A 20,812-nucleotide genomic window follows, 5' to 3' on the forward strand; every position below is an offset into this window, starting at 1 on the left:
AAGGCAGAGAAGAAGAATGGTGAGAACAGTCAAGGACAATCCAAAGATTGGCTGTTGCAAACACCCAAATATTTATAACGGAAAATGATTAAGATTAATAGTGGTGCCCAAACTTTTTCATATGACTGTATGTATATATGTATGTTTTTCTGTCTGTAATAAGGGAGACAGCTGCGTTACCTTTTCCCCAGGTGGGCCAGTGGCACCAATAGGTCCAATTAGTCCTGCAGCTCCCTAAACACACACACACACACACACACACACACACACACACACACACACACACACACACACACACAACAGTTAAATAATGCATTCCCAATATCATTATTATTGCTCCCCTAAATCATTATTATTGCCAATATATCAGCAAACAACCTCCGGAAACCCTGAAACAGTAAAGTTCAATTCAAAGTTCAATGTTAACACAAACTAGTACAATAAAATAAGCATAACAAGATACACTAGAAATAGTAATTCTTGTAATAAAATCACAAAAATAAAGTATATACTATGTACTTGGTTGCAATGGTATTGCAGGTTTGATAGCTGGTTATTGTGTGTGTTGATAAATGGTTGCTACAGTATCCCTGGTAGTTGCTATGATGCTACTAATGGATTGCTAATGGGTAAATGTCGCTTAGTGGTAGCTAGTGTTTTGCTAGGCAGTTGCTATGGTATTTCAGGTGGTTGCTGATTTTTAAACATTTAAGAATAATAAATATTTAAGAATTTTTATCATTACTAGTGCTTTATCATTTCAAGAAATGTACTGAATATCATTGAAATGTTAGTTTATTTCAGTAATTCAATTCAAAATGTGAAACTTATAATATATATATATTATTTACAGAGTGATCTATTTTATTATATTAATTTATTTTATTGTTGATGATTATGACTTACAGCCAACAAAATCCATGAATATTATATAAGACCAATTGGAACTTTTGGCAGTGTGGGCAGTGTGCCAAGTCCTGCTGGAAAATGAAATCTGCATCTTTATAAAAGTTGTAAGTTGAAGCTGTAAGATTCTGTATGTAATACATCTATATAACATATGAGCTTCACATTTTGAAAGAATTACTGAAATAAAGTAACTTTTCAATGATGTTTTAAATTATATTTTTTGAGATGCACTAGAATATCAGTGTATTTTTTATATCATGGTAACATTTTTATCATTACAATATCACAACAACCTTTGGGGCAATATAACATCCCAAAAAAAATCTGGATACTGTGACAAATGTAGTTGCTCAGGTGTCGCCAAATGGTAGGTGTGGTACCCCATGTGGGTGTATCATTATGAGAAGAGATACCTTTTATTATCCAATTCATTTCTTATGATGTAACATATCATAAAAATATAGTATCATCAAACTGTCCTGAATACTGCACCGGCAGAACAAGAAACCAGGGACTAGTTACTGATTGCTGGGTGGGCTGACCATATATCACCATTAGGGGTAAGAATCACAGGGAATCTGAGGAAACAAATATTATTATGATATGTTTCCCATGATATCGATGATATATGGAGTATCGCTGAATCACAGTATCGTAATATTGAAAGACTCTCTACGATTCTCTACGATATTTTTTTACAGCATCTGTGTTACTGAAGAGGATAGAGGATAGATAGAGGATACTCCTAAATAAGCAAATACCAGGAATTTATTTATTTGGATTTATTGGTGTCTGTTTTTAATAATTTATATTTTTAATCAATATATCCATATTTAAAGCCATGTATCATTAATGTGCTGCAAACTAAATTAATACTTTTTTTTGTTTAAAGCTGCTAGACACGCTGTTCTGTTGCTGAAAGGCTGATTCCTTGAATGCGATGCTAAAAGCTTGAAAGCCGGGCCAAAAAATGAAAAGGTGCTGAATGCAACATGCCGCTGAACCCGTGAACTCCTGAACCCTGGCTCAGTGTAAATCAGTGCTGGCAGGGAATGTGGCTCGCTCAGTGTAAACATGGAGTGACCGTAATTTACATAGTTTTCTAAAAGCTAGTAGAGAGTTGCTCTCTTTCTCTCGCTCTGCTCAGGATCCACTGCCCTCAGGTTCCTCAGAGAGTTCTGAAATCCGAGATTTATTATATAAGTGCTTTCATGACATACCAATAGTCTGAAAGCACCTAGTGCCATTCACCACGACTGGAACACGTCCCAAACAGTAGTTAGGAAAATACGTCAGTTTTCCATCGTGATTTTTTCCTTCCTTTATTTTGCCCCAGGTTGTGATCATTAATCTCTGGAAAGGGGGGTGAGCTGGGCGTTCTACTCTAAAACAAGATGAATAGAGGAGGCGTTACCGATGCGTTCTACAGTCTTCTCCATAAGAACTGAAGCAAAATCTTAAACTGTAATTAAATCTGTATTAAATCCTGTATTAAAATTGCTGTCAACATAAACTACAGGCAAAGCTTCACCCCTTTTAATTAGAATAACAATTAAGTCAATTACAGTTCCTTAAGTCTTTCCCACATGGTGAGGTTTATTAATGATCTGAGTGGATTTATACTGCTGTTACCATATTTTTTGGACTATAAGATGCACTTAAAATCCGTTAATTTTACCAAAAAATTTAATCGGGTGCACCTTATGTATGAATTCTACCAGTCAGGTTGTAAGGAGCAGTAAAGCCACTCCAGCTGGATAGAGGTGCTAATTGCAGCTGGCTAGCGCTGCTAACTGGGGCTCACTAGTGCTGTTAACCGGGGCTGGCTAGGGCTGCTAACCGCAGCTGGCTAGCGCTGCTAACCGGGGCTGGCTAGTGCTGCTTACTGGGGCTGGATAGCGCTGCTATCCTGGGCTGGCTAGAGGTGCTAACCGCAGCTGGCTAGTGCTGCTTACTGGGGCTGGCTAGCACTACTAGCCAGGGCTGGCTAGTGCTGCTTACTGGGGCTGGCTAGTGCTGCTAACCCCTGCTGGCTAGCGCTGCTAAACAGGGCTGGCTAGCACTGCTAACCGGGGCTGGCTAGCGCTGCTAACCGGGGCTGGCTAGCGCTGCTAACCGGGCTGGCTAGCGCTGCTAACCGTGGCTGGCTAGCGCTGCTTACTGGGGCTGGTTAGTGCTGCTTACTGGGGCTGGCTAGTGCTGCTTACTGGGGCTGGCTAGCGCTGCTAACCTGGGCTGGCTAGAGGTGCTAACCGCAGCTGGCTAGTGCTGCTTACTGGGGCTGGCTAGCACTACTAGCCAGGGCTGGCTAGTGCTGCTAACCCCTGCTGGCTAGCGCTGCTAAACAGGGCTGGCTAGTGCTGCTTACTGGGGCTGGCTAGCGCTGCTAACCGGGGCTGGCTAGCGCTGCTAACCGCAGCTGGCTAGCACTGCTAACCGGGGCTGGCTAGCGCTGCTAACCGTGGCTGGCTAAGCTCTTGTTAACCACAGCTAGTGCTCAATCTTGTACAAAATACTGGAAATCTAAACGTACTGTAAATAAACGGAAGTGCTTTACTTAAATAAACTAACTAAATAAACAGTTTTAGGAAGAGAAGTATCTGTGTAGATTAACATCCAGCACTCGTTTGACTTTAAAAGAAAATGTGTTTTTTTGTTTTATTAAGTTAGAAGGTGGAGACACTCCTGTTAACTTAAAGTATGCATTCTTACTAGTGTCGCCTTATAATCCGGTGTGCCTTGTGTATGAAAATAGACCAGAAAATAGACCAGAAAATAGACGTTTATTGATGGTGCACCTCATAATCTGATGTGCCGAAAAATATGGTATATTACTATTTATTTATACCTGTTTCTATTACCAGACATATATATAAATATGACAAATATTAAAAAGTATACTAGAATTATACATTAGTGCATCCCTAATAGCTACATTTTTGAAGCCAGCCTGGTATTAATCTTTGAAATGAGTATTTAAAGAAAAAACCTTGCATTTCCAAAAAGGCAACCACAGGATATGCATTACATCTCCACAAATGGAACCACAAGAGTACAGGAGCGTATCTCACACCTGATGCTGTTTATGATTCCTGAAGCAAGACCGATACATCACTGTGATCTTAAGGAGCATTTAGGAGTTATAACCCCGGGGCAGAGGATCTCTGCAGGACGCAGCACAAATCCTTTAAGTGAAGCGCATTCAGAGACAGAGAGCATCTAAAGCTGTAAACCTGTAGGAGCTGATTTACAGTGACAGCAGCTTTCAGACAACAGCCTGACATCTCCCCATATCTCCCCACATCACAGGTTCAGCCCAGAGTCACTCGCCACGGGAACCATGTCCACGGCTTTACTCACTGTCTCTCTCTCCTCTCTTTCATTCTCTCTCTTTCTCAGCCTTTTAAAATGCACTTTATATCATTCTCTAATATACAGATCTGGAAGAAAATAAGATATCACTTCAGTTTCTAAATCAGTTTCTCTGATTTTGCTATTTATAGATTTTTGTTTGAGTAAGATTAACATTGTTTTTTATTCTATAAACTACAGACAACATTTCTCCCAAATTCCAAATAAAATTATTTTCAAGTAGAGCATTTATTTGCAGAAAATGAGAAATGGCTGAAATAACAAAAAAGATACAAAGTTTTCAGACCTCAAATGATGCAAAGAAAACTAAAGTTTTAAAAGTCCAGAAATCAATATTTGGTGGTAGTTTTTATGCATCTTGGCATGTTCTCCTCCACCAGTCTTCCATACGGAAACTGAAGACACGCCGAGTGCGAGAGAGACACACACATACAGGATATAGCACTGAATCATAACACAAGTTAACATTAGCGACGATCCGGACCTTAGACCATAGTTTTGCCAATTTTGACCGGAGTCGAGCCTACTTTCAATTACTGTACAGTTTGCAACATTCTTTACACATGAAAACTATTTTTCTCTATTTCTCTAAGCTGATTCTCACAGTAGAGAAATGCTGATCTGTTGCTGATCAGATAAACAGAGCTGGTTCTCAGGAACCAGAGTGAAGAGGCTACTGTTTGATGTACACATTCTGTCCGTTTCTTCCCAGACATGTCCTGTGTCTTCCCCTCTTACAGATCTAAACAAACTACCAGCAAAAAAACAAACAGAACAGAGATCTTCAACTTCAAAACACTTCACGTTCAGACTGGGATGAAAAGCGGAGGATCTGAGAGTTCTGAGAAAACCCAGAGTGATTTTATTTACAGAATCTAGGTCACCAGCCCAGCAAGACACTCGAAGCATCATCAAACCACAGAGAAAGATCCTGAACAAGCAGAATATTTGTGTTTTACATTCTAGATGATTTTAAAGAATGAACTTACTGGAGGGCCGCTCTTTCCAACGTTCCCGGGGTCTCCAACCTCACCCTGTAAACAGGAAGCATTTTAAGCAAACAAACAAACAAACAAACAAAAGTGTGTGAACCTCTCAAGCATCCAAACCCAACCCCCACCAGCCTCACAGATGATTCAACACATGGCAACGTTTGCTGTGGAGTGATCTCTCTCATTCTGCGTGTTGTTATTACCATCTAATGACAGCGTTGGGAGAATTCCTGTGTCGTCATAATGATCAGAGCAACAAATTTACCACCGATGGAGAGGTGTCAGCCATAAAGCGAGCGGCGGATGACGCCCAGTGTGGAGCGTTCAGTCTAATTGAGCTTCATAAATCAAAAGCACACATTTCACACTGCTGACGGAACCAGACCAGCGCTAGGAAACAACAAAACAATGCACTGGGGAAGAGCTACGGATTCTTCCGTTCATTATCTGTGTGGGTTCATATAGGATAAACCTGGAGAAACACTGGCTGGACGTCTGCCAAAATCAGTAGACGGTGTTCCCATTAATAATATTAATAATAAAATATAATAATAATATTGTTACAATTGTTGTCATGGTGTTAAGAAAGCAAAACTCACTTGATATTAACTCAGTATTAAGTAAGTATTGGTTTTGATGGATATATGATGTATGATTTCCAACAAAAATTCAGCATCTGCCTGGTCAAAAAGTTGCCACTAAGCAAATGATCTTGACTTGCTGCAGTTGGTCTGCAGGTTTAGGTTCAGCAACAGTATGTGCTGAAAGAATGAGGTCCCTACTTTTCCCTACTTCAGTTATTTCCAGTTCCCTTCCACTAGCAAGAACTCTCTTATCATACAGTGCTATCAGTGCAGGTTATGTCAAGGACATCAATTTGATAATACACTGCCTGGCCAATAAAAAAAGTCACCACCATAAAAAAGATCACAAACACTAATATTTGGTTGGAGCGCCTTTGGCTTTGATTGAGTCATGCCTTCGCTGTTGCATTGTTTTGATAGGCTTCTGCAATGTCACAAGCTTTATTTCAATCCAGTGTTGCTGGATTAATTTTTCACCAAGATCTTGCAGCAGCATTAATGATGGTAGAGTCTGACCACTGCACAAAGCAGCTCTTCTTCATCCAGCACATCCCAAAGACTCTCAATGAGGTTAAGCTCTGGACTCTGTGGTGAACTCTCTCTCAATGTGTGAAAATGATAAATGATGATCTCATGCTCTCTGAACTCTGAACTCTTTCACAATTCCAGCCCCATGAATCCTGACATTGTCAATGTGGAATATGGCCGTGGCATCAGGGAAGAAATATAAAATCCATTGATGGAATAACCTGGTCTATATTTACCTAAACCTGACCAACTGCAGCAAGCCAAGATCATTTGCTTAGTGGCAACTTTTTTTGACCAGGCAGATGCTGAATTTTGGTTGGAAATCATACATCATATATCCATCAAAACCAATACTTAGTTCATCAAGTGAGTTTTGCTTTTTTAACACCATGACAACAATTTTAACAATATTATAATATTGAGTTAATATCAACAATCTGAAGTTTAACAGATGTTGGTTTTAACCACCATACCTCAAGACTAAATGCCTGTAATTAAATATAGCATTAATATAACATTGGGACATGAAATTTAACATGTTTTTTTTAACCATACGACTAACCATAGTTTACTTCCGGCGCCGATGCGTGTGGCTGCCTGTTCCTGTAGCTCCGTTTTTTGTGTGTTTTTCTGATTTTTTTCACGTTTATTTATCGTCTCTGCGCTACTGCACACGTCTAGTGTGCATCATATTTATATCCTAGGGATATTTTTTGCGTAAATATGCAGGGCAGCGAGGAATTTTACTCCCGTGAAGAACTGCTAGCCCTCCGACCCGCGGGACGTGGGGGCATTGTCCACACAATACTGGGGGAACTAAGGAGGAGGTAGTGAGGCTGCACGGCCGGAGCTAAGCTAAAAGCTTTTTTTCCCCAAAATTTCCCATTTAGGGATCAATAAAGTATCTATCCATCCATCCATCCATCCATCTATCTATCTACCCATCTATCTATTTACCCATCTACCCATCTATCTACCCATCTATCTACCCATCTATCTATCTATCTATCTATCTATCTATCTATCTATCTATCTATCTATCTACCTACCTACCTATCTATAACGAGCAAAATATTAACTGTTGACACTGTGTTATGACAAATTAACATTAGCGATAGATGCTCTCCTGCCATTGAATTTGAGTTTGCCTGAAGTCACAATCCACATTAATTTCAATTTTAAAGGTTATCAGTGTTGAATGCCAACTGGGACCACCACATCTTCTGAAACTGCTGTTAATAAGCCACCACTGGAGCTCAACACGCTTGGAGGAGAACACTAACTGCCAGCTCTGTTAGGACAGCACATCGCTCATCAATGTGGGCGTCTCTTAGCTAAGTGATAAGGAGAATTAGCTAAAGACTCCAGAGAATTGCTCTCAAACATATACATACTTTACATTGTATCAAAATGATGTAACTACTGAGTCATACATGAAATCATTTCTTTAAGAATCAGCATTAAATGATTGGATTTGATACTTTGCTTATTGAACACAGAATGCAGAAATCAATTAATAGTTCTCTGATCAGCACAAGATACAATTCTGTCAAACACAGCATAGAACCTTCACCAGCATCTTTACCTTTGGTCCTTCAGGCCCCGCCTCTCCTAGATACCCTTTCCTTCCAGGTCTGCCCTATAACACAGACACAGACAGATACACATAAACACACACAAAGAACACAAACACACAAACGTTACAGGTACAGTGAAAAGCATGAGATGTGAAGGCATGGAGACAACACACTAGGGGCCCTATCTTACACCCTGCTAAAGGCCCGTCGCAAGACTCATTGCTATCTTACCCTCCGCCAACTGTCTATTTTAACGCCTTGCGCCTGGGTTGTTTAAATATCGAGGAATATAGCTGCTGTGCTGATGGTCGTGGTGGTCTGGAAGTGAGATGTGTTCAGGTAAATTTCTTGTGTATTGCTATCTTGGCAACTGAAAACTCAGGTGCACCACTGACTGAATATAACCTAGACAGACGTAAACATTTGGATATTTATTGCTATCTTAGCTACACAGGGGCACCAGGCATACACCCCCGCTCGTTACACAAACAGGAACACGCCACAGTGCACAAACCCTTTTACATTAAAAATAATGAGAATACAAAATAAAATAAAAAATTCTGTAAATGACCTGCTCACACACCTTCACAGTGTGAACCTCTGCTAGGAAACACAAAAGTAATGCGCCTTTAAAATAGCAATCCACCAAAGTCAGGGCACACCTGTCTCTTAAAGAGAAAGGACCCCGAAAACACATCCATGATTAATTACGAGAAATAGTACATACCTTTTGCACATTTTGAGCCATGAAAGGTATATTTTTTGTGCTATCACAATACCAAACATACACTGACACACCCTAAATCAAGCCACATGATGTGTGGTTGATGGTTTACTGATAGATCGCTTAGATAGGGCCCTAGGGGCACGCACTCCGCACACACACACACAAACTGGTAGAGCTGAAGATACTTACAGTGGGTCCAGGTTTGCCAGGAGGACCTAAAGGGCCTTCATCTCCCTGAAAAAAGGGAAAACACATTTTTACACACGCACAGGAAAACACATTTCAGTAAACATGTAACTCCATCAACACAATCCAGAATATATACCAATAAATATATTCAGAATGTGTGTGTGTGTGTGAAATTAATACAGCTGGCTTTGTACAGTGCCTTATACACACACACACACACAAATACACACACAGTTGTTTCACTTCATCTGGGTGTATTTATATACACACTACAGTTGTGTATCACCCTATATAGCATGCAGGTGAAGGGATTGGAACACAGCCCTGGTCAATCTCTACAACAGCAACATTACAGACGAAGCAGAAACCTTTGTATCATCCGCCAGATTCACAATTCACACTTTTCTCAGGGTGCTGCAGCATTGGGACAGAACCGTGTAGGATCAGCAGATGATAAAGCAGTGCGACATTTCCGCTCTGCCTTCCACTCAGCTGCTGGAAATCTCTCAACAGGAAAAACAGAACTGCCATGTTTTTCCTAACACCCGCTCTCAGCCCCTCCCAGGACCACAACACACAGCTTATCTGATCTCAGGCTTTTACCTGTATTCAGCTCTGGGAAAGCTGTGGAGGTGTGTGTTAACTGTGCACAGATCTGCAGGCTGGACAGGTGGGACAGGTGGGAGTTGTGAAAAAGGGGTCCTAAAAGAGGTGCTGCTGTTTATCCTGTGCTTATGAAAGTAATCCTGCAATCTGTTCCACTTAGGTGGTCTCACCGGGATCTGTGTTTTTGTAGCAGTGTTACAAAAATTTTTTGATTTAGTGTATTATATAGATTTATACTAGGGATGTGACAAGACACTCATCTCACAGGATAAGACAAGACACGACATTGGCTTTACGGGAACAAGACAAAATTTTAACTATATATATATGTACTTAACAAAAAAAGGTGAAATAACTGAAAACGTACTTTATATTCTAGTTTCTTCAAAATAGCCACCCTTTGCTCTGATTACTGCTTTGCACACATCATTTATTTTCCAACAGGACAATGACCCCAAACACACCTCCAGGGCTATTTGACCAAGAAGGAGAGGGATAGAGTGCTGCGCCAGATGGTTTGGGGTGAGCTGGAGCACAGAGTGAAGAAGGCAAAGAGGCAACAAGTGCTAATAAACACCTCTGGGAACTCCTTCCTTCCTTCAAGACTGTTGGAAAACCATTTCATGTGACCACCTCTTGAAGCTCATTGAGAGAATGATGCCAAGAGTGTGCAAAGCAGTAATGAAAATAAACAAAATGCATTGATTTTCTTTTTTTTTATATGGAAAGTTGAAATACATGATGATTTTTTTTTTGTTTGTTTTTTTTTTTGTTTTTTTTGTTTTTTACAATTTTCCCTGTGATGTCACAGGGAAATGGTCTCTTCAGACCATACAACAATTATTACAATTCTCCCAGTGAGGGTTCTTTATTCAACTGGCAATCCCCATTGAAGGTTCTATACATGGCAACCTATGACAGAATCAACAATGTATTGTTTTTACTTCTGCCTGCGCTAGTAGCCTACATAGCTGTCCGAGTATAAATCATCTCCCCACAGTGTATACTGTCTCAGAGGCTCCAACTCTTGAATTTGCTTTGCTCCCAGCCTGCTTGAGGGATTGGATAATGGTGTGTCCCTGCTGTAAGAGTGTCGTCAAATTAAACGACCCTCTACTCTCTATTCAGAACAACAGAAATTTTATCCTTTAAGACGCTCTCTTCAATTATATGCTTTAATTGGTGTGAGATGTGTGTGAAAACGTTAAGCGTAAACAAATCATACCTCTGTTCCTTTTGGCCCTGGAGGCCCCTGAGGTCCCCTCGCTCCTTGGTTACCCTGCAAGCAGAGAGTGAAGCATTTCATTCAAATCTACATTTAAAATGTAGGTACATCTGCCTACAACATATCATTATCCAGTATCTGACTCTGATTCTGACTGCAGATGGATTTATGACGTCTTCAGTCAGCAGTGATGGGAGAGTTACTTTTTTTTTTTCTAAAGCCTTAGAAGCTCCTTCAGAGCAGAAACTAAGACTCTACTGATGCTTTTATCCCTGGAAACTGAGCTCAGATGATTATTAAGGCTAATCTTTAGAGGATTTAGCTGCTTATGAATCGCACAGGGGTTCTGCACCTTAGGTCCGGGAGGGCCGTTGGGGCCGGGAACGCCAATGTCTCCAGGAAATCCCTGAGGAAGGAGAGAAAAGATATCAAAATGATGCTGCAGAAAAGACGAATGGCCATGCCAGCAGGTCAAGTGGTCAACCGCTCAATTTTATCCTGCTGTCTCTCAGTCATAACATATTTACACCAGTTTTGACCACAAAACAGAGATTATCACTCTAAAATTCCACCGTCCATCGGTTGAATCCACTGTCAAAAAGGCTCATTAGAGTACCTACAAAAAGTTTTTTTAAGCTCCAAAAACTGAAGGCTAAACCTGCTTTGCTTTTTGAATGCTGTGTTGTATACACAATAAAGATGCTGCAGCCTCAGTATCCTTCTAAAGCGTGAACAGGTTAGCACATAGCCTAAGCTAAGATTAACTAACTATAGTATTTTAGAAATAGAATGAAAGTTGGCCCGCTGTTAAGCTGGTTTTTATAATGTGAGATTCAAAGTTTGAACGCTAGGTGTTAGAAACGGGCCAGACAGTCTAAAAGCGGCGAGAATACGCAGTTGTAGCGCATAAAAACGGGCCAAAGAGTCTAAAAGCGGAGAGAGTGCACGGTTGTAGCGCATAAAAATGGCCAAAGAATCTAAAAGCGGAGAGAGAGCTCAGTTGTAGCGCAGAAAAACTGGCCAAAGAGTCTAAAAGCGGAGAGGGTGTGCAGTTATAGCGCAGAAAAACGGGCCAAAGAGTCTAAACGCAGAGAGACTGCGCAGTTGTAGCGCAGAAAAACAGGCCAAAGATTCTAAATGCGGAGAGACTGCGCAGTTGTGGCACAGAAAAAACGGGCCAAAGAGTCTAAACGCAGAGAGACTGCGCAGTTGTAGCGCAGACAAACGGGCCAAAGAGTCTAAAAGAGGAGAGAATGCGCAGTTATAGTGCAGAAAAACTGGCCAAAGAGTCTAAAAGCAGAGAGGGTCAGCAGTTATAGTGCAGAAAAACAGACCAAAGAGTCTAAAAGTTGCCATAATTAAGGAGTTTAATATTAAGAGACATCATGAAATGAAACATCAATTTGAAAAATCTTAGTTTACACAACACTGTCAACGAAAGATAAAGATAGTGAGTCAAGTAAAATGTTGTGTAAATGAAAGTAATCAAGAAAATGTACCATTTAAAGTGGTATATTTCATTATTTGTTTTATTACAGAGTCTGTGGCCCGTGACTTCAAATATATTTCTCCTTCTGGCCCCCAACAAAAAAAGTTTGGACACCCCTGATATAGAAGAACTACAAGACAGATGCTGAGCTGCGAATTCTCTGTAACATTGGAAATTGTATCTTAAGTAGTAGGGTCTTCTCAGAATGAACACACACTCATCATGCAGGTGCTGTATTGATGGAAATCCACTAGATGGCTTCTTGTGTCTGAGACATTTCATACTCCTCAACATCTTCAAGTGAAGCAGTGATCCAGCATTTGCAGCCCAGATGCAGTGATGTTCACGCAGGCAGAGCCTCTAGGAAAGTCCTTCCCACTGACAATTACTGAAAAATGTCCAGATGCAGGGCGAGCGCAGATGGAGACGCAGTAAAAGCCTTGTTCTAAAGGCCTGCACTTCAGTATATATATATATATATCTATTCATGTGTCCTGACCCTAACCCAGTTGGCAACAAAGACACTGTGCTAATGGAACGTACAGCACTGAAGCTCCAGCAAATATTACTCCAGTCCAATTCCAAATCCTCCGCATCTGATTACCACATGCCCTGAGAAGAGCTGCTGCGAGTTTCCACACAGATCAGTGAGCTACGCCTCCGACTTCAAACAGAAACACTGACCCAACCCATTTCAGTACTCTTAACCCCGTCTGCGCTGTACCGACACTTTACATTAACTTCTTCTATTGCCAACACTGAGCACACTTACACCCTCTACACACTTACACCCTCTACACCAGGGGCGTCCAAACTTTTTTTGTTGGGGGCCAGAAGGAGAAATATATTTGAAGTCACAGGCCACAGACTCTGAGAGGGCCAAAGATAAATAAATTAATAAGTGAATGAATAAATGAACCTCCGCTTTTAGACTCTTTGGCCCGTTTTTCTGCGCTACAACTGCACACTCTCTCCGCTTTTAGGCTCTTTGGCCGGTTTTTCTGCGCTACAACTGAGCACTCTCTCAGCATTAAGACTCTTTGGCCCGTTTTTCTGCAATAAAACTGCGCACCCTCTCCGCTTTTAGACTCTTTGGCCCGTTTTTCTGCGCTACAACTGAGCACTCTCTCCGCTTTAAGACTTTTTGGCCCGTTTTTCTGCACTACAACTGAGCACTCTTCTCTCCGCTTTTAGACTCTTTGGCCCGTTTTTCTGCGCTACAACTGAGCACTCTCTCTGCTTTAAGACTCTTTGGCCTGTTTTTCTGCGCTACAACTGCGCACTCTCTCTGCTTTTAGACTCTTTGGCCTGTTTTTCTGCGCTAAAACTGCGCATCCTCTCCGCTTTTAGACTCTTTGGCTCGTTTTTCTGCACTACAACTGCGCACTCTCTCTGCTTTAAGACTTTTTGGCCCGTTTTTCTGCACTACAACTGAGCACTCTCTCTGCTTTAAGACTCTTTGGCCCGTTTTTCTGCGCTACAACTGTGCACTCTCTCTGCTTTTAGACTCTTTGGCCTGTTTTTCTGCGCTACAACTGAGCACTCTCTCCGCTTTTAGACTCTTTGGTCCGTTTTTCTGCGCTACAACTGAACACTCTCTCCGCTTTTAGACTCTTTGGCCCGTTTTTCTGCGCTACAACTGCACACTCTCTCTGCTTTTAGACTCTTTGGCCCGTTTCTGACACCTAGCGTTCAAACTTTGAATCTCACATTATAAAAACCTGCTTAACAGCGGGCAAACTTTCATTCTATTTCTAAAATACCTCGCGGGCCGCTCCAAAAAAGGAAACGGGCTGCGAATGGCCCGCGGGCCACAGTTTGGACACCCCTGCTCTACACACTCTCACCCTCAACACACTCACACCCTCTACACACTTACAGCCTCTACACACACTCACCCAATACACACTTACACCCTCTACACCCTGTACAATCTGGTCAGATCACGTGTTTCAGATTAGATTTTAGTCACATGCGTTTACACTTTGAGTCAAATGTTTCTTGTGCAGGTCAAAGCTGGAAACAAATGCTGTATGTGCTGAAATATGCAAATCTACTAGTTACTGATAAATTGGTTGTACTGGGAGGAGTTTCAGCTGTACTGGGAGGGATTTTGATTGTACTACAGTACAGGCCAAAAGTTTGATTCCACTAATTAACCCTGATAAGGCACACCTGAAAACCATTTCAGGTGACCACCTCTTGAAGCTCATTGAGAGAATGATGCCAAGAGTGTGCAAAGCAGTAATCAGAGCAAAGGGTGGCTATTTTGAAGAAACTAGAATATAAAACATGTTTTCAGTTATTTCACCTTGTTTTGTTAAGTATAAAACTCTACATGTGTTCATTCATAGTTTTGATTTTACAATGTATCTAAAATAGTCATGAAAATAAAGAAAAGTCATTGAATGAGAAGGGTTCAAATTTTGGCCTGTACTGTGGGTTAAATAATGGTTTTGGATGTACTGGGAGGAGTTTTGGTTGAACTGGGAAGAGTTTCGGTTGTACTGGGAGAGGTTTTGATTATACTAGGTTGAATTGGTATTGTACTAGGTTTTATTTCTACTGGGAGGAGTTTCAATTGTACTGGAATGAGTTTCGGCTGTACTGGGAGAAGTTTTGGTTGCACAAGGAGGTGTTTCTTATAATATTCTCTGTAATCAGGGATAGTGCTACTGATGATAGTGCTGTTCTTACCTCAGGTCCTGGTGGACCTGGTGGTCCTGGAGCGCCACGATCCCCCGTTTTTCCCTGGTAAAGGAGGAGAAAAGACAAAATGTAAACTTTAACAAACAGAAAACAGAAAATCTTTTTCCCACACAGACAGGAGGGCAGACACACCCTGCTGGAGCAGTCTGGAGGTAAAGCTCTGAAAGCTTCACTGGCGTTTATTTATTCTGCACATAAAGTATCCTTACATCGGATGACTGCTAATGTTAACTGGTACTAATTATAATATTGCCCTGTAATGATTGGTGATTATTGGCAGGCACTGGGTAAGAGCAGCTTAACACAAAACAAACACTGGCTGCCGCAGTAGATGCTAACGCAAGCCGGCAGCAGTGCTCGGTCCTCCACCTGTGCCAGGATAAACCGATTTTAAAGCGGGCACGGGCACAAGCTGCCAATCACACACAAGCCCTGTCTTGCAGGACGGAAGGCCGGTTTAGCAGACTCTATAAAGTGGGTGGAGGCTACACAGGTGTTAGCAGTGCGCAAAACAAACTGCTAGCAGTCGCTGTTCATTAACAGCTCAAGGAGTGAAGGTCATGCCAGCAGTTTGTTAAACAAGCTGTGTGTTTATGGAGTTTTCTCTGTAATGAGGTGTAATTGGCGAACATACCGCGGGTCCAGGTTTTCCACGTGGGCCGGGTGGTCCTGGTACACCAGCAGCCCCCTGCACAAAAACAGCACAATGAATATAGACACATTTTCTTCTGAAGAGAGACGCAGAATGAAAATTTCTCATTCTATTAGCGAACATTTTTAGAAATAATAGGATTAGAATGTATTAATTGAATGTTCTATATCAGGCTGAGTAAGTAAATTAACACTAACAGCAACTTTTTTTTAACTGTTTCAAAACTATCAGTTCTATAATTTCAAATAATTCAATGATATATCCATGAGATTCCCCTACCTTATCACCCTGGTATCCATATTCTCCTGGCTCTCCTCTCAATCCAGGTTCTCCCTACATTGTACAGCATCAGAGAGATTACAGGGTAAACACAGCAGATTTTGTGCAGCTAAAGTTATTTTCACAGTTTAATATCTGCATTCTGATCATAACAGCCCATAGGCAACTTTAATTTATCAAAGTTTTAGCTAGTTTATTTAAGGCTGTTGCACACTGGATGCAGGAGATTGGACGTAGCAGGCTGGACACAGCACACCAAATGCAGCAGGCCAGGCGCATCAGAGTGGATGCGGGAATCTGGATGCAGCAGGCTGGAGTCAGAAGGCTGAATGCAGAAAGCCAGGTGCAGGAAGCCTGGTGCAGCAGATTAGAAGTAGCAGACTGGACACATCAGACAGGATGCATCCGACGCAGGAGGCTGGACCAGGAAGCTGGACGCAGGAGTCTGGATGCAGCAGATGGGACGCAGCAGACGGGACACAGGAGGCTGGACCAGGAAGTTGGACGCAGCAGACGGGACACAGGAGGCTGGACCAGGAAGCCGGATGCAGGAGGCTGGATGCAGCAGACGTGACATAGCAGACGGGACGCAGGAAGCCTGATGCAACACGCTGGATGCAGGAGGATGGATGCATCAGACATGATGTAGCAGACGGGACGCAGGAAGCCAGATGCAACACGCCGAATGCAAGAGGCTGGACGCAGCAGATGGGACATAAGAGGCCAGACGCAACAAGAAACGCAGCAGCGGGACTTGGCAGAGCAGATGCAGGAGGCCAGACACAGGAAGCCAGGTGCAGCAGACCGGACGCAGGAGGTCGTACACAGTAGACCAGACACAGGAAGCAAGATGCAGCAAGATGCAACGAAAGCAGGAGACACAGCAGACAGGACGCATCAGATCAGACATGGACAGCTAGGGACAGCAGACAGGATGCAGGAGACCAGTAGCTGAAAGCCAGGTGCAGCAGACCAGATGCAGGAAGTCAGGTGCAGCAGACTGGATGCAGGAAGCCAGGCTCAGCAGACCGAATGCAGCAGACCAGACGCAGGAAGCCATGTGCAGCATGCCGGACATAAGAGTCTGGACGCAGGAGGTCGTATGTAGGAGGTTGAATGCCGGATGGCGCAGACCAAACACAGCAGGCTGGATGTAGAAAGCTGCACGCAGGAGGCCGAATGCAGCTGGCTGGACAAAGAAGGCTGGATGCAGAAGGCCGTGCGCAGGAGGCCGGATGCCACAAACCAAACACAGTAGGACAGATGTAGGAGGCCGGACGCAGGAGGCCGGATGCAGGAGGCAGGATACCGTATGCAGGAGGTCGGATGCCGCAGACCGAACACAGCAGACCAGATGTAGGATTCTGGACGCAGAAGGCCAAACACACGAGGCCGGATGTAGGAGACTGGATGCAGAAGGCCGGATGCTGCAGCAAGCCAGATGTAGGATTCTGGACGCAGAAGGCCAAACACACGAGGCCGGATGTAGGAGACTGGATGTAGAAGGCCGTATGCTGCAGCAAGTCAGATGTAGGATTCTGAATGCAGGAGGCTGAACACACGAGGCCGGATGTAGGAGACTGGAGCAAGAAGGCCGGATGCTGCAGACCGAACATAGCAGGCCAGATGTAGGAAGCAGAATGCAGGAGGCCGGATGTAGAAGACCAAACACAGCAGGCTGGATGTAGGAGGCCGAATGCAGGAGGCCGAGCGCAGACACAGCAGACGTGACGCAGCAGACAGGACGCAGGAGGCTATACACAGAAGACCAGACACAGGACCCAAAATGCAGCACAATGAAAGCAGTAGAACAGACACAGAAAATGGGACAAATCAGACCGGACACATCAGACAGGATGCATTAGACAGGATGTAGGAAGCCAAACGCAGCAGACCAGACCTAGGAAGCCAAACGCTGGAATCTAGATGCAGGAAGCCAGACACAGCAGACCATACGCATCAGACCACACATGGTAAGCCAGAAGCAGGCTGCAAGAAACAGAACAGACATGGGAAGCGAGACGCAGCAGACCACGAAAGATAGAGCAGATGTCGAAAGCCAGATGCAGCAGACTAGAAGAGGCAGAACAGACAGTGGAAGCCAGACGCAGCAGACTGAAAGAGGCAGAACAGACAGTGGAAGCCAGGCGCAGTATACCAGAAGAGATGAACCAGATATGGGAAGCCAGACGCAGCAGACAACAAAAGACAGAGCAGTCGTGTAAAGCCAGATGCAGCAGACTAGAAGAGGCAGAACAGACGGTGAAAACCAGATGCAACAGACCGCAAAAGACAGAGCAGACGTGGGAAGCCAGACGCAGCAGACTGAAAGAGGCAGAACAGACAGTGGAAGCCAGGCGCAGTTTACCAGAAGAGATAAACCGGACATGGGAAGCCAGACGCAGCAGACAACAAAAGATAGAGCAGACGTGGAAAGCCAGATGCAGCAGACTAGAAGAGGCAGAACAGACGGAGGAAGCCAGACGCAACAGACCCGAAAAGACAGAGCAGACGTGGGAAGCCAAACCCAGCAAACTGAAAGAGGCAGAACAGACAGTGGAGGCTAGGCGGCGTATACCAGAAGAGATAAACCAGACATGGGAAGCCAGACGCAACAGACCGGACGAGGCAAACCAGGCGGTGGAAGCCAGATACGGCATCTGATGTCCTGTGTCCGGTCTAGTAACTTTGCTGCAACGTCACTTTTAGTTACAGTTTTGGGAATTTTAATTTAACGTTTCCATAACGTTGGGAATGTTATGCGAGAAGCCTTTCTGCAACTTTTTCAAAACATTGCTATATGTCCTTATAAAATTCCATGTAACTAGGAAGTACTTGGCTGCAGATGTACATCACTGCACAGCTCTGCGTCCAATGGCAACAGCCTGTACAGCTAAACTACAACTCCACTGTAAACAGTATACTTAAAACATTTCAGATTCACTGCAATAATAGAAATATTTAGATCACCTTATCACCTTTCAATCCAGGTGGCCCCACCCCTCCCGCCAGGCCCTGCCAATGACAGAAGAGATGGTTTCAACAGAGGGTTTTATCTCTCATCGTGAGGTTACGAAAACTGAATGGTCATTACCTGAGCTCCGACAATGCCAGGCAGTCCGCGAGGTCCCTCCAGCCCAGCCTCACCCTGAGAAAGACACAACACAATTATACCGGTTTACGTTTCAAATGCTACCCAGATCTTCAGACACTGTAAATACACTGAAGGAAGTTCTGTGTTATTGAAAAAAATCAGTCACTAGAGTCCATTCATTAGTAGCATTCCGGATACATTTCTTCTCAATGAAAGTGAGTCTTGTTCTGGAATAAGGTGCGGTAGGGGTATTAGATAACAGTAAAGTTTTCATTTCTATAAAAATTACAAATGTCTACGGATGCACAGAAAATTTGCCATCAAAAAATAAGTGAATAACTGAAAAGACTAATTTTATACTGTTTTTACAAGATTAATTAATACTGCACAGATCACTAACAATCAGATGCCCTTAGGCTGTGTTCAGACTGCCAGACCAAGTCCATTTTGGGGTATATCTAGATTGTATCCAGATTGATTTTTGGTAGTCTGGACAGCCAGAGACCAAATTAAATCAGATTTTTGCAAATTGGATCTAAATCCTATTTGAAAGTAGTTTGGAATGCAATTACAATTGGATTCATACAAATTCGTCTTATTCTGGACTCTCAATTGGGACCACCGGAACCCATCCAGATATGCTTTTGATGTCTGGACAAACAAATTCAATCTGACCAATTGCGTGCATCTTAACAGCTCAGACCTAAAAAAACAAATCCGATTCGCCTGCAGACATAGAGCCTTAGGTTGTTTTCACCCCAGAACTATTTGCTCTGGTTAAAATGGACTCTGGTCCATTTGTACTTTTAGTGCGGTTCGATTGAGCAGGTCTGAAAACAGTAATCACATCTTGGATGCGGATCAAAACAACCCCACCGAGCTGGTCTCGGTCGATCCCATACAAATTCTGGATCGGATCGCTTGTCGGCCCGACTCAGCTATTAAATATACTTCTTTTATTTGAGCTAAAATGCTGATAAGGCACAGTTTCTGAGCTGTAAGTCCCATTGAAAACACTGTTTAAAAACTCAGCATTCAGTGTTGAAGCAGCATCACAATGCACAGATATACGCACTGGAAAACAGAATGTTCTCACTATATTAACTTTCTTGTTCCTGTGCCAGACTCTGACCAATCAGAGGAGACAATGTGCTCACATGGTTCATTGGTGACCATTTTGGTGAAACCAAACCAAACAGAGGGAGAAAACGCTCCAAGTTAACAAACTCATCAAATCAGAAAGCAACTACATGTCTGAAAACGGCCTTAAGGGCAGTGATGTCCAATTAGAGACTGCAAATTTCCAGGAGGAGGGTTAAGCTCAACAGGCCTAGTTAATGAGACCAGCGCTGTGGGATTTATGAGGTTTATGGGGAAACTCTTTTCCCAGATCATGTCAGGTATTTTGACCTAAATTTCCACCTGGTCCTAATAATAAGTGCATTCCGAGAGTGTCCTCACTTTTTAGATAAAGTCTAAAAGACTGGTGAGTTACTGATTGTGTTATCTCTGACATTTACAATTCTAATAAAAAATATCAACAGGGCTCTGAGAACGATCTTACAGACCACCTGGTTCACCCATGCATCACCAGGAGGGCTGATATATTTGATTATTGCAGAGCAACACATTTCAGCTATTAATGTAGTAAATGTCTTTCAGTGTTTTTACTTAGACATATTTCAGTAGCCTAATATCTCCTCTCAAACTTGGCCAAGAGTTCTAAGATACATAGCAGTACATAGTAGCACGGAGCCTAGATGGGACTGTTGGCTCTAACAATGGGGACCATTTGAGGAACCCAACAAGTCCAAACCTCCTCAGAGCCCATACCTACCAGGAACCCACTTATGGGAGCCCTACATTAGTATGTTGGAATA

The 20,812-nt window shown here is 42.9% G+C and overlaps 1 protein-coding gene across 1 annotated transcript in view; it reads right to left on the minus strand.

The window, feature by feature from the left end:
• Positions 1-20,812, minus strand: part of LOC103023419 (collagen alpha-1(XXIV) chain) — a 193,438-nt gene that overhangs the window by 70,956 nt on the left and 101,670 nt on the right. The window contains exons 15-25 of the mRNA XM_022677290.2: positions 18,933-18,986; positions 18,809-18,853; positions 15,839-15,892; positions 15,542-15,595; positions 14,896-14,949; positions 11,062-11,115; positions 10,710-10,763; positions 8,879-8,923; positions 7,971-8,024; positions 5,271-5,315; positions 181-234 (exon numbers count right to left, since the gene is read on the minus strand). Of these exons, the coding sequence (XP_022533011.2) occupies positions 181-234; positions 5,271-5,315; positions 7,971-8,024; positions 8,879-8,923; positions 10,710-10,763; positions 11,062-11,115; positions 14,896-14,949; positions 15,542-15,595; positions 15,839-15,892; positions 18,809-18,853; positions 18,933-18,986 (567 nt within the window). The remainder of the gene's footprint in view (positions 1-180; positions 235-5,270; positions 5,316-7,970; positions 8,025-8,878; positions 8,924-10,709; positions 10,764-11,061; positions 11,116-14,895; positions 14,950-15,541; positions 15,596-15,838; positions 15,893-18,808; positions 18,854-18,932; positions 18,987-20,812) is intronic.

Source organism: Astyanax mexicanus, chromosome 13, assembly GCF_023375975.1.
Source record: "Astyanax mexicanus isolate ESR-SI-001 chromosome 13, AstMex3_surface, whole genome shotgun sequence".
In the NCBI taxonomy this organism is placed as follows: Eukaryota; Metazoa; Chordata; class Actinopteri; order Characiformes; family Acestrorhamphidae; genus Astyanax; species Astyanax mexicanus.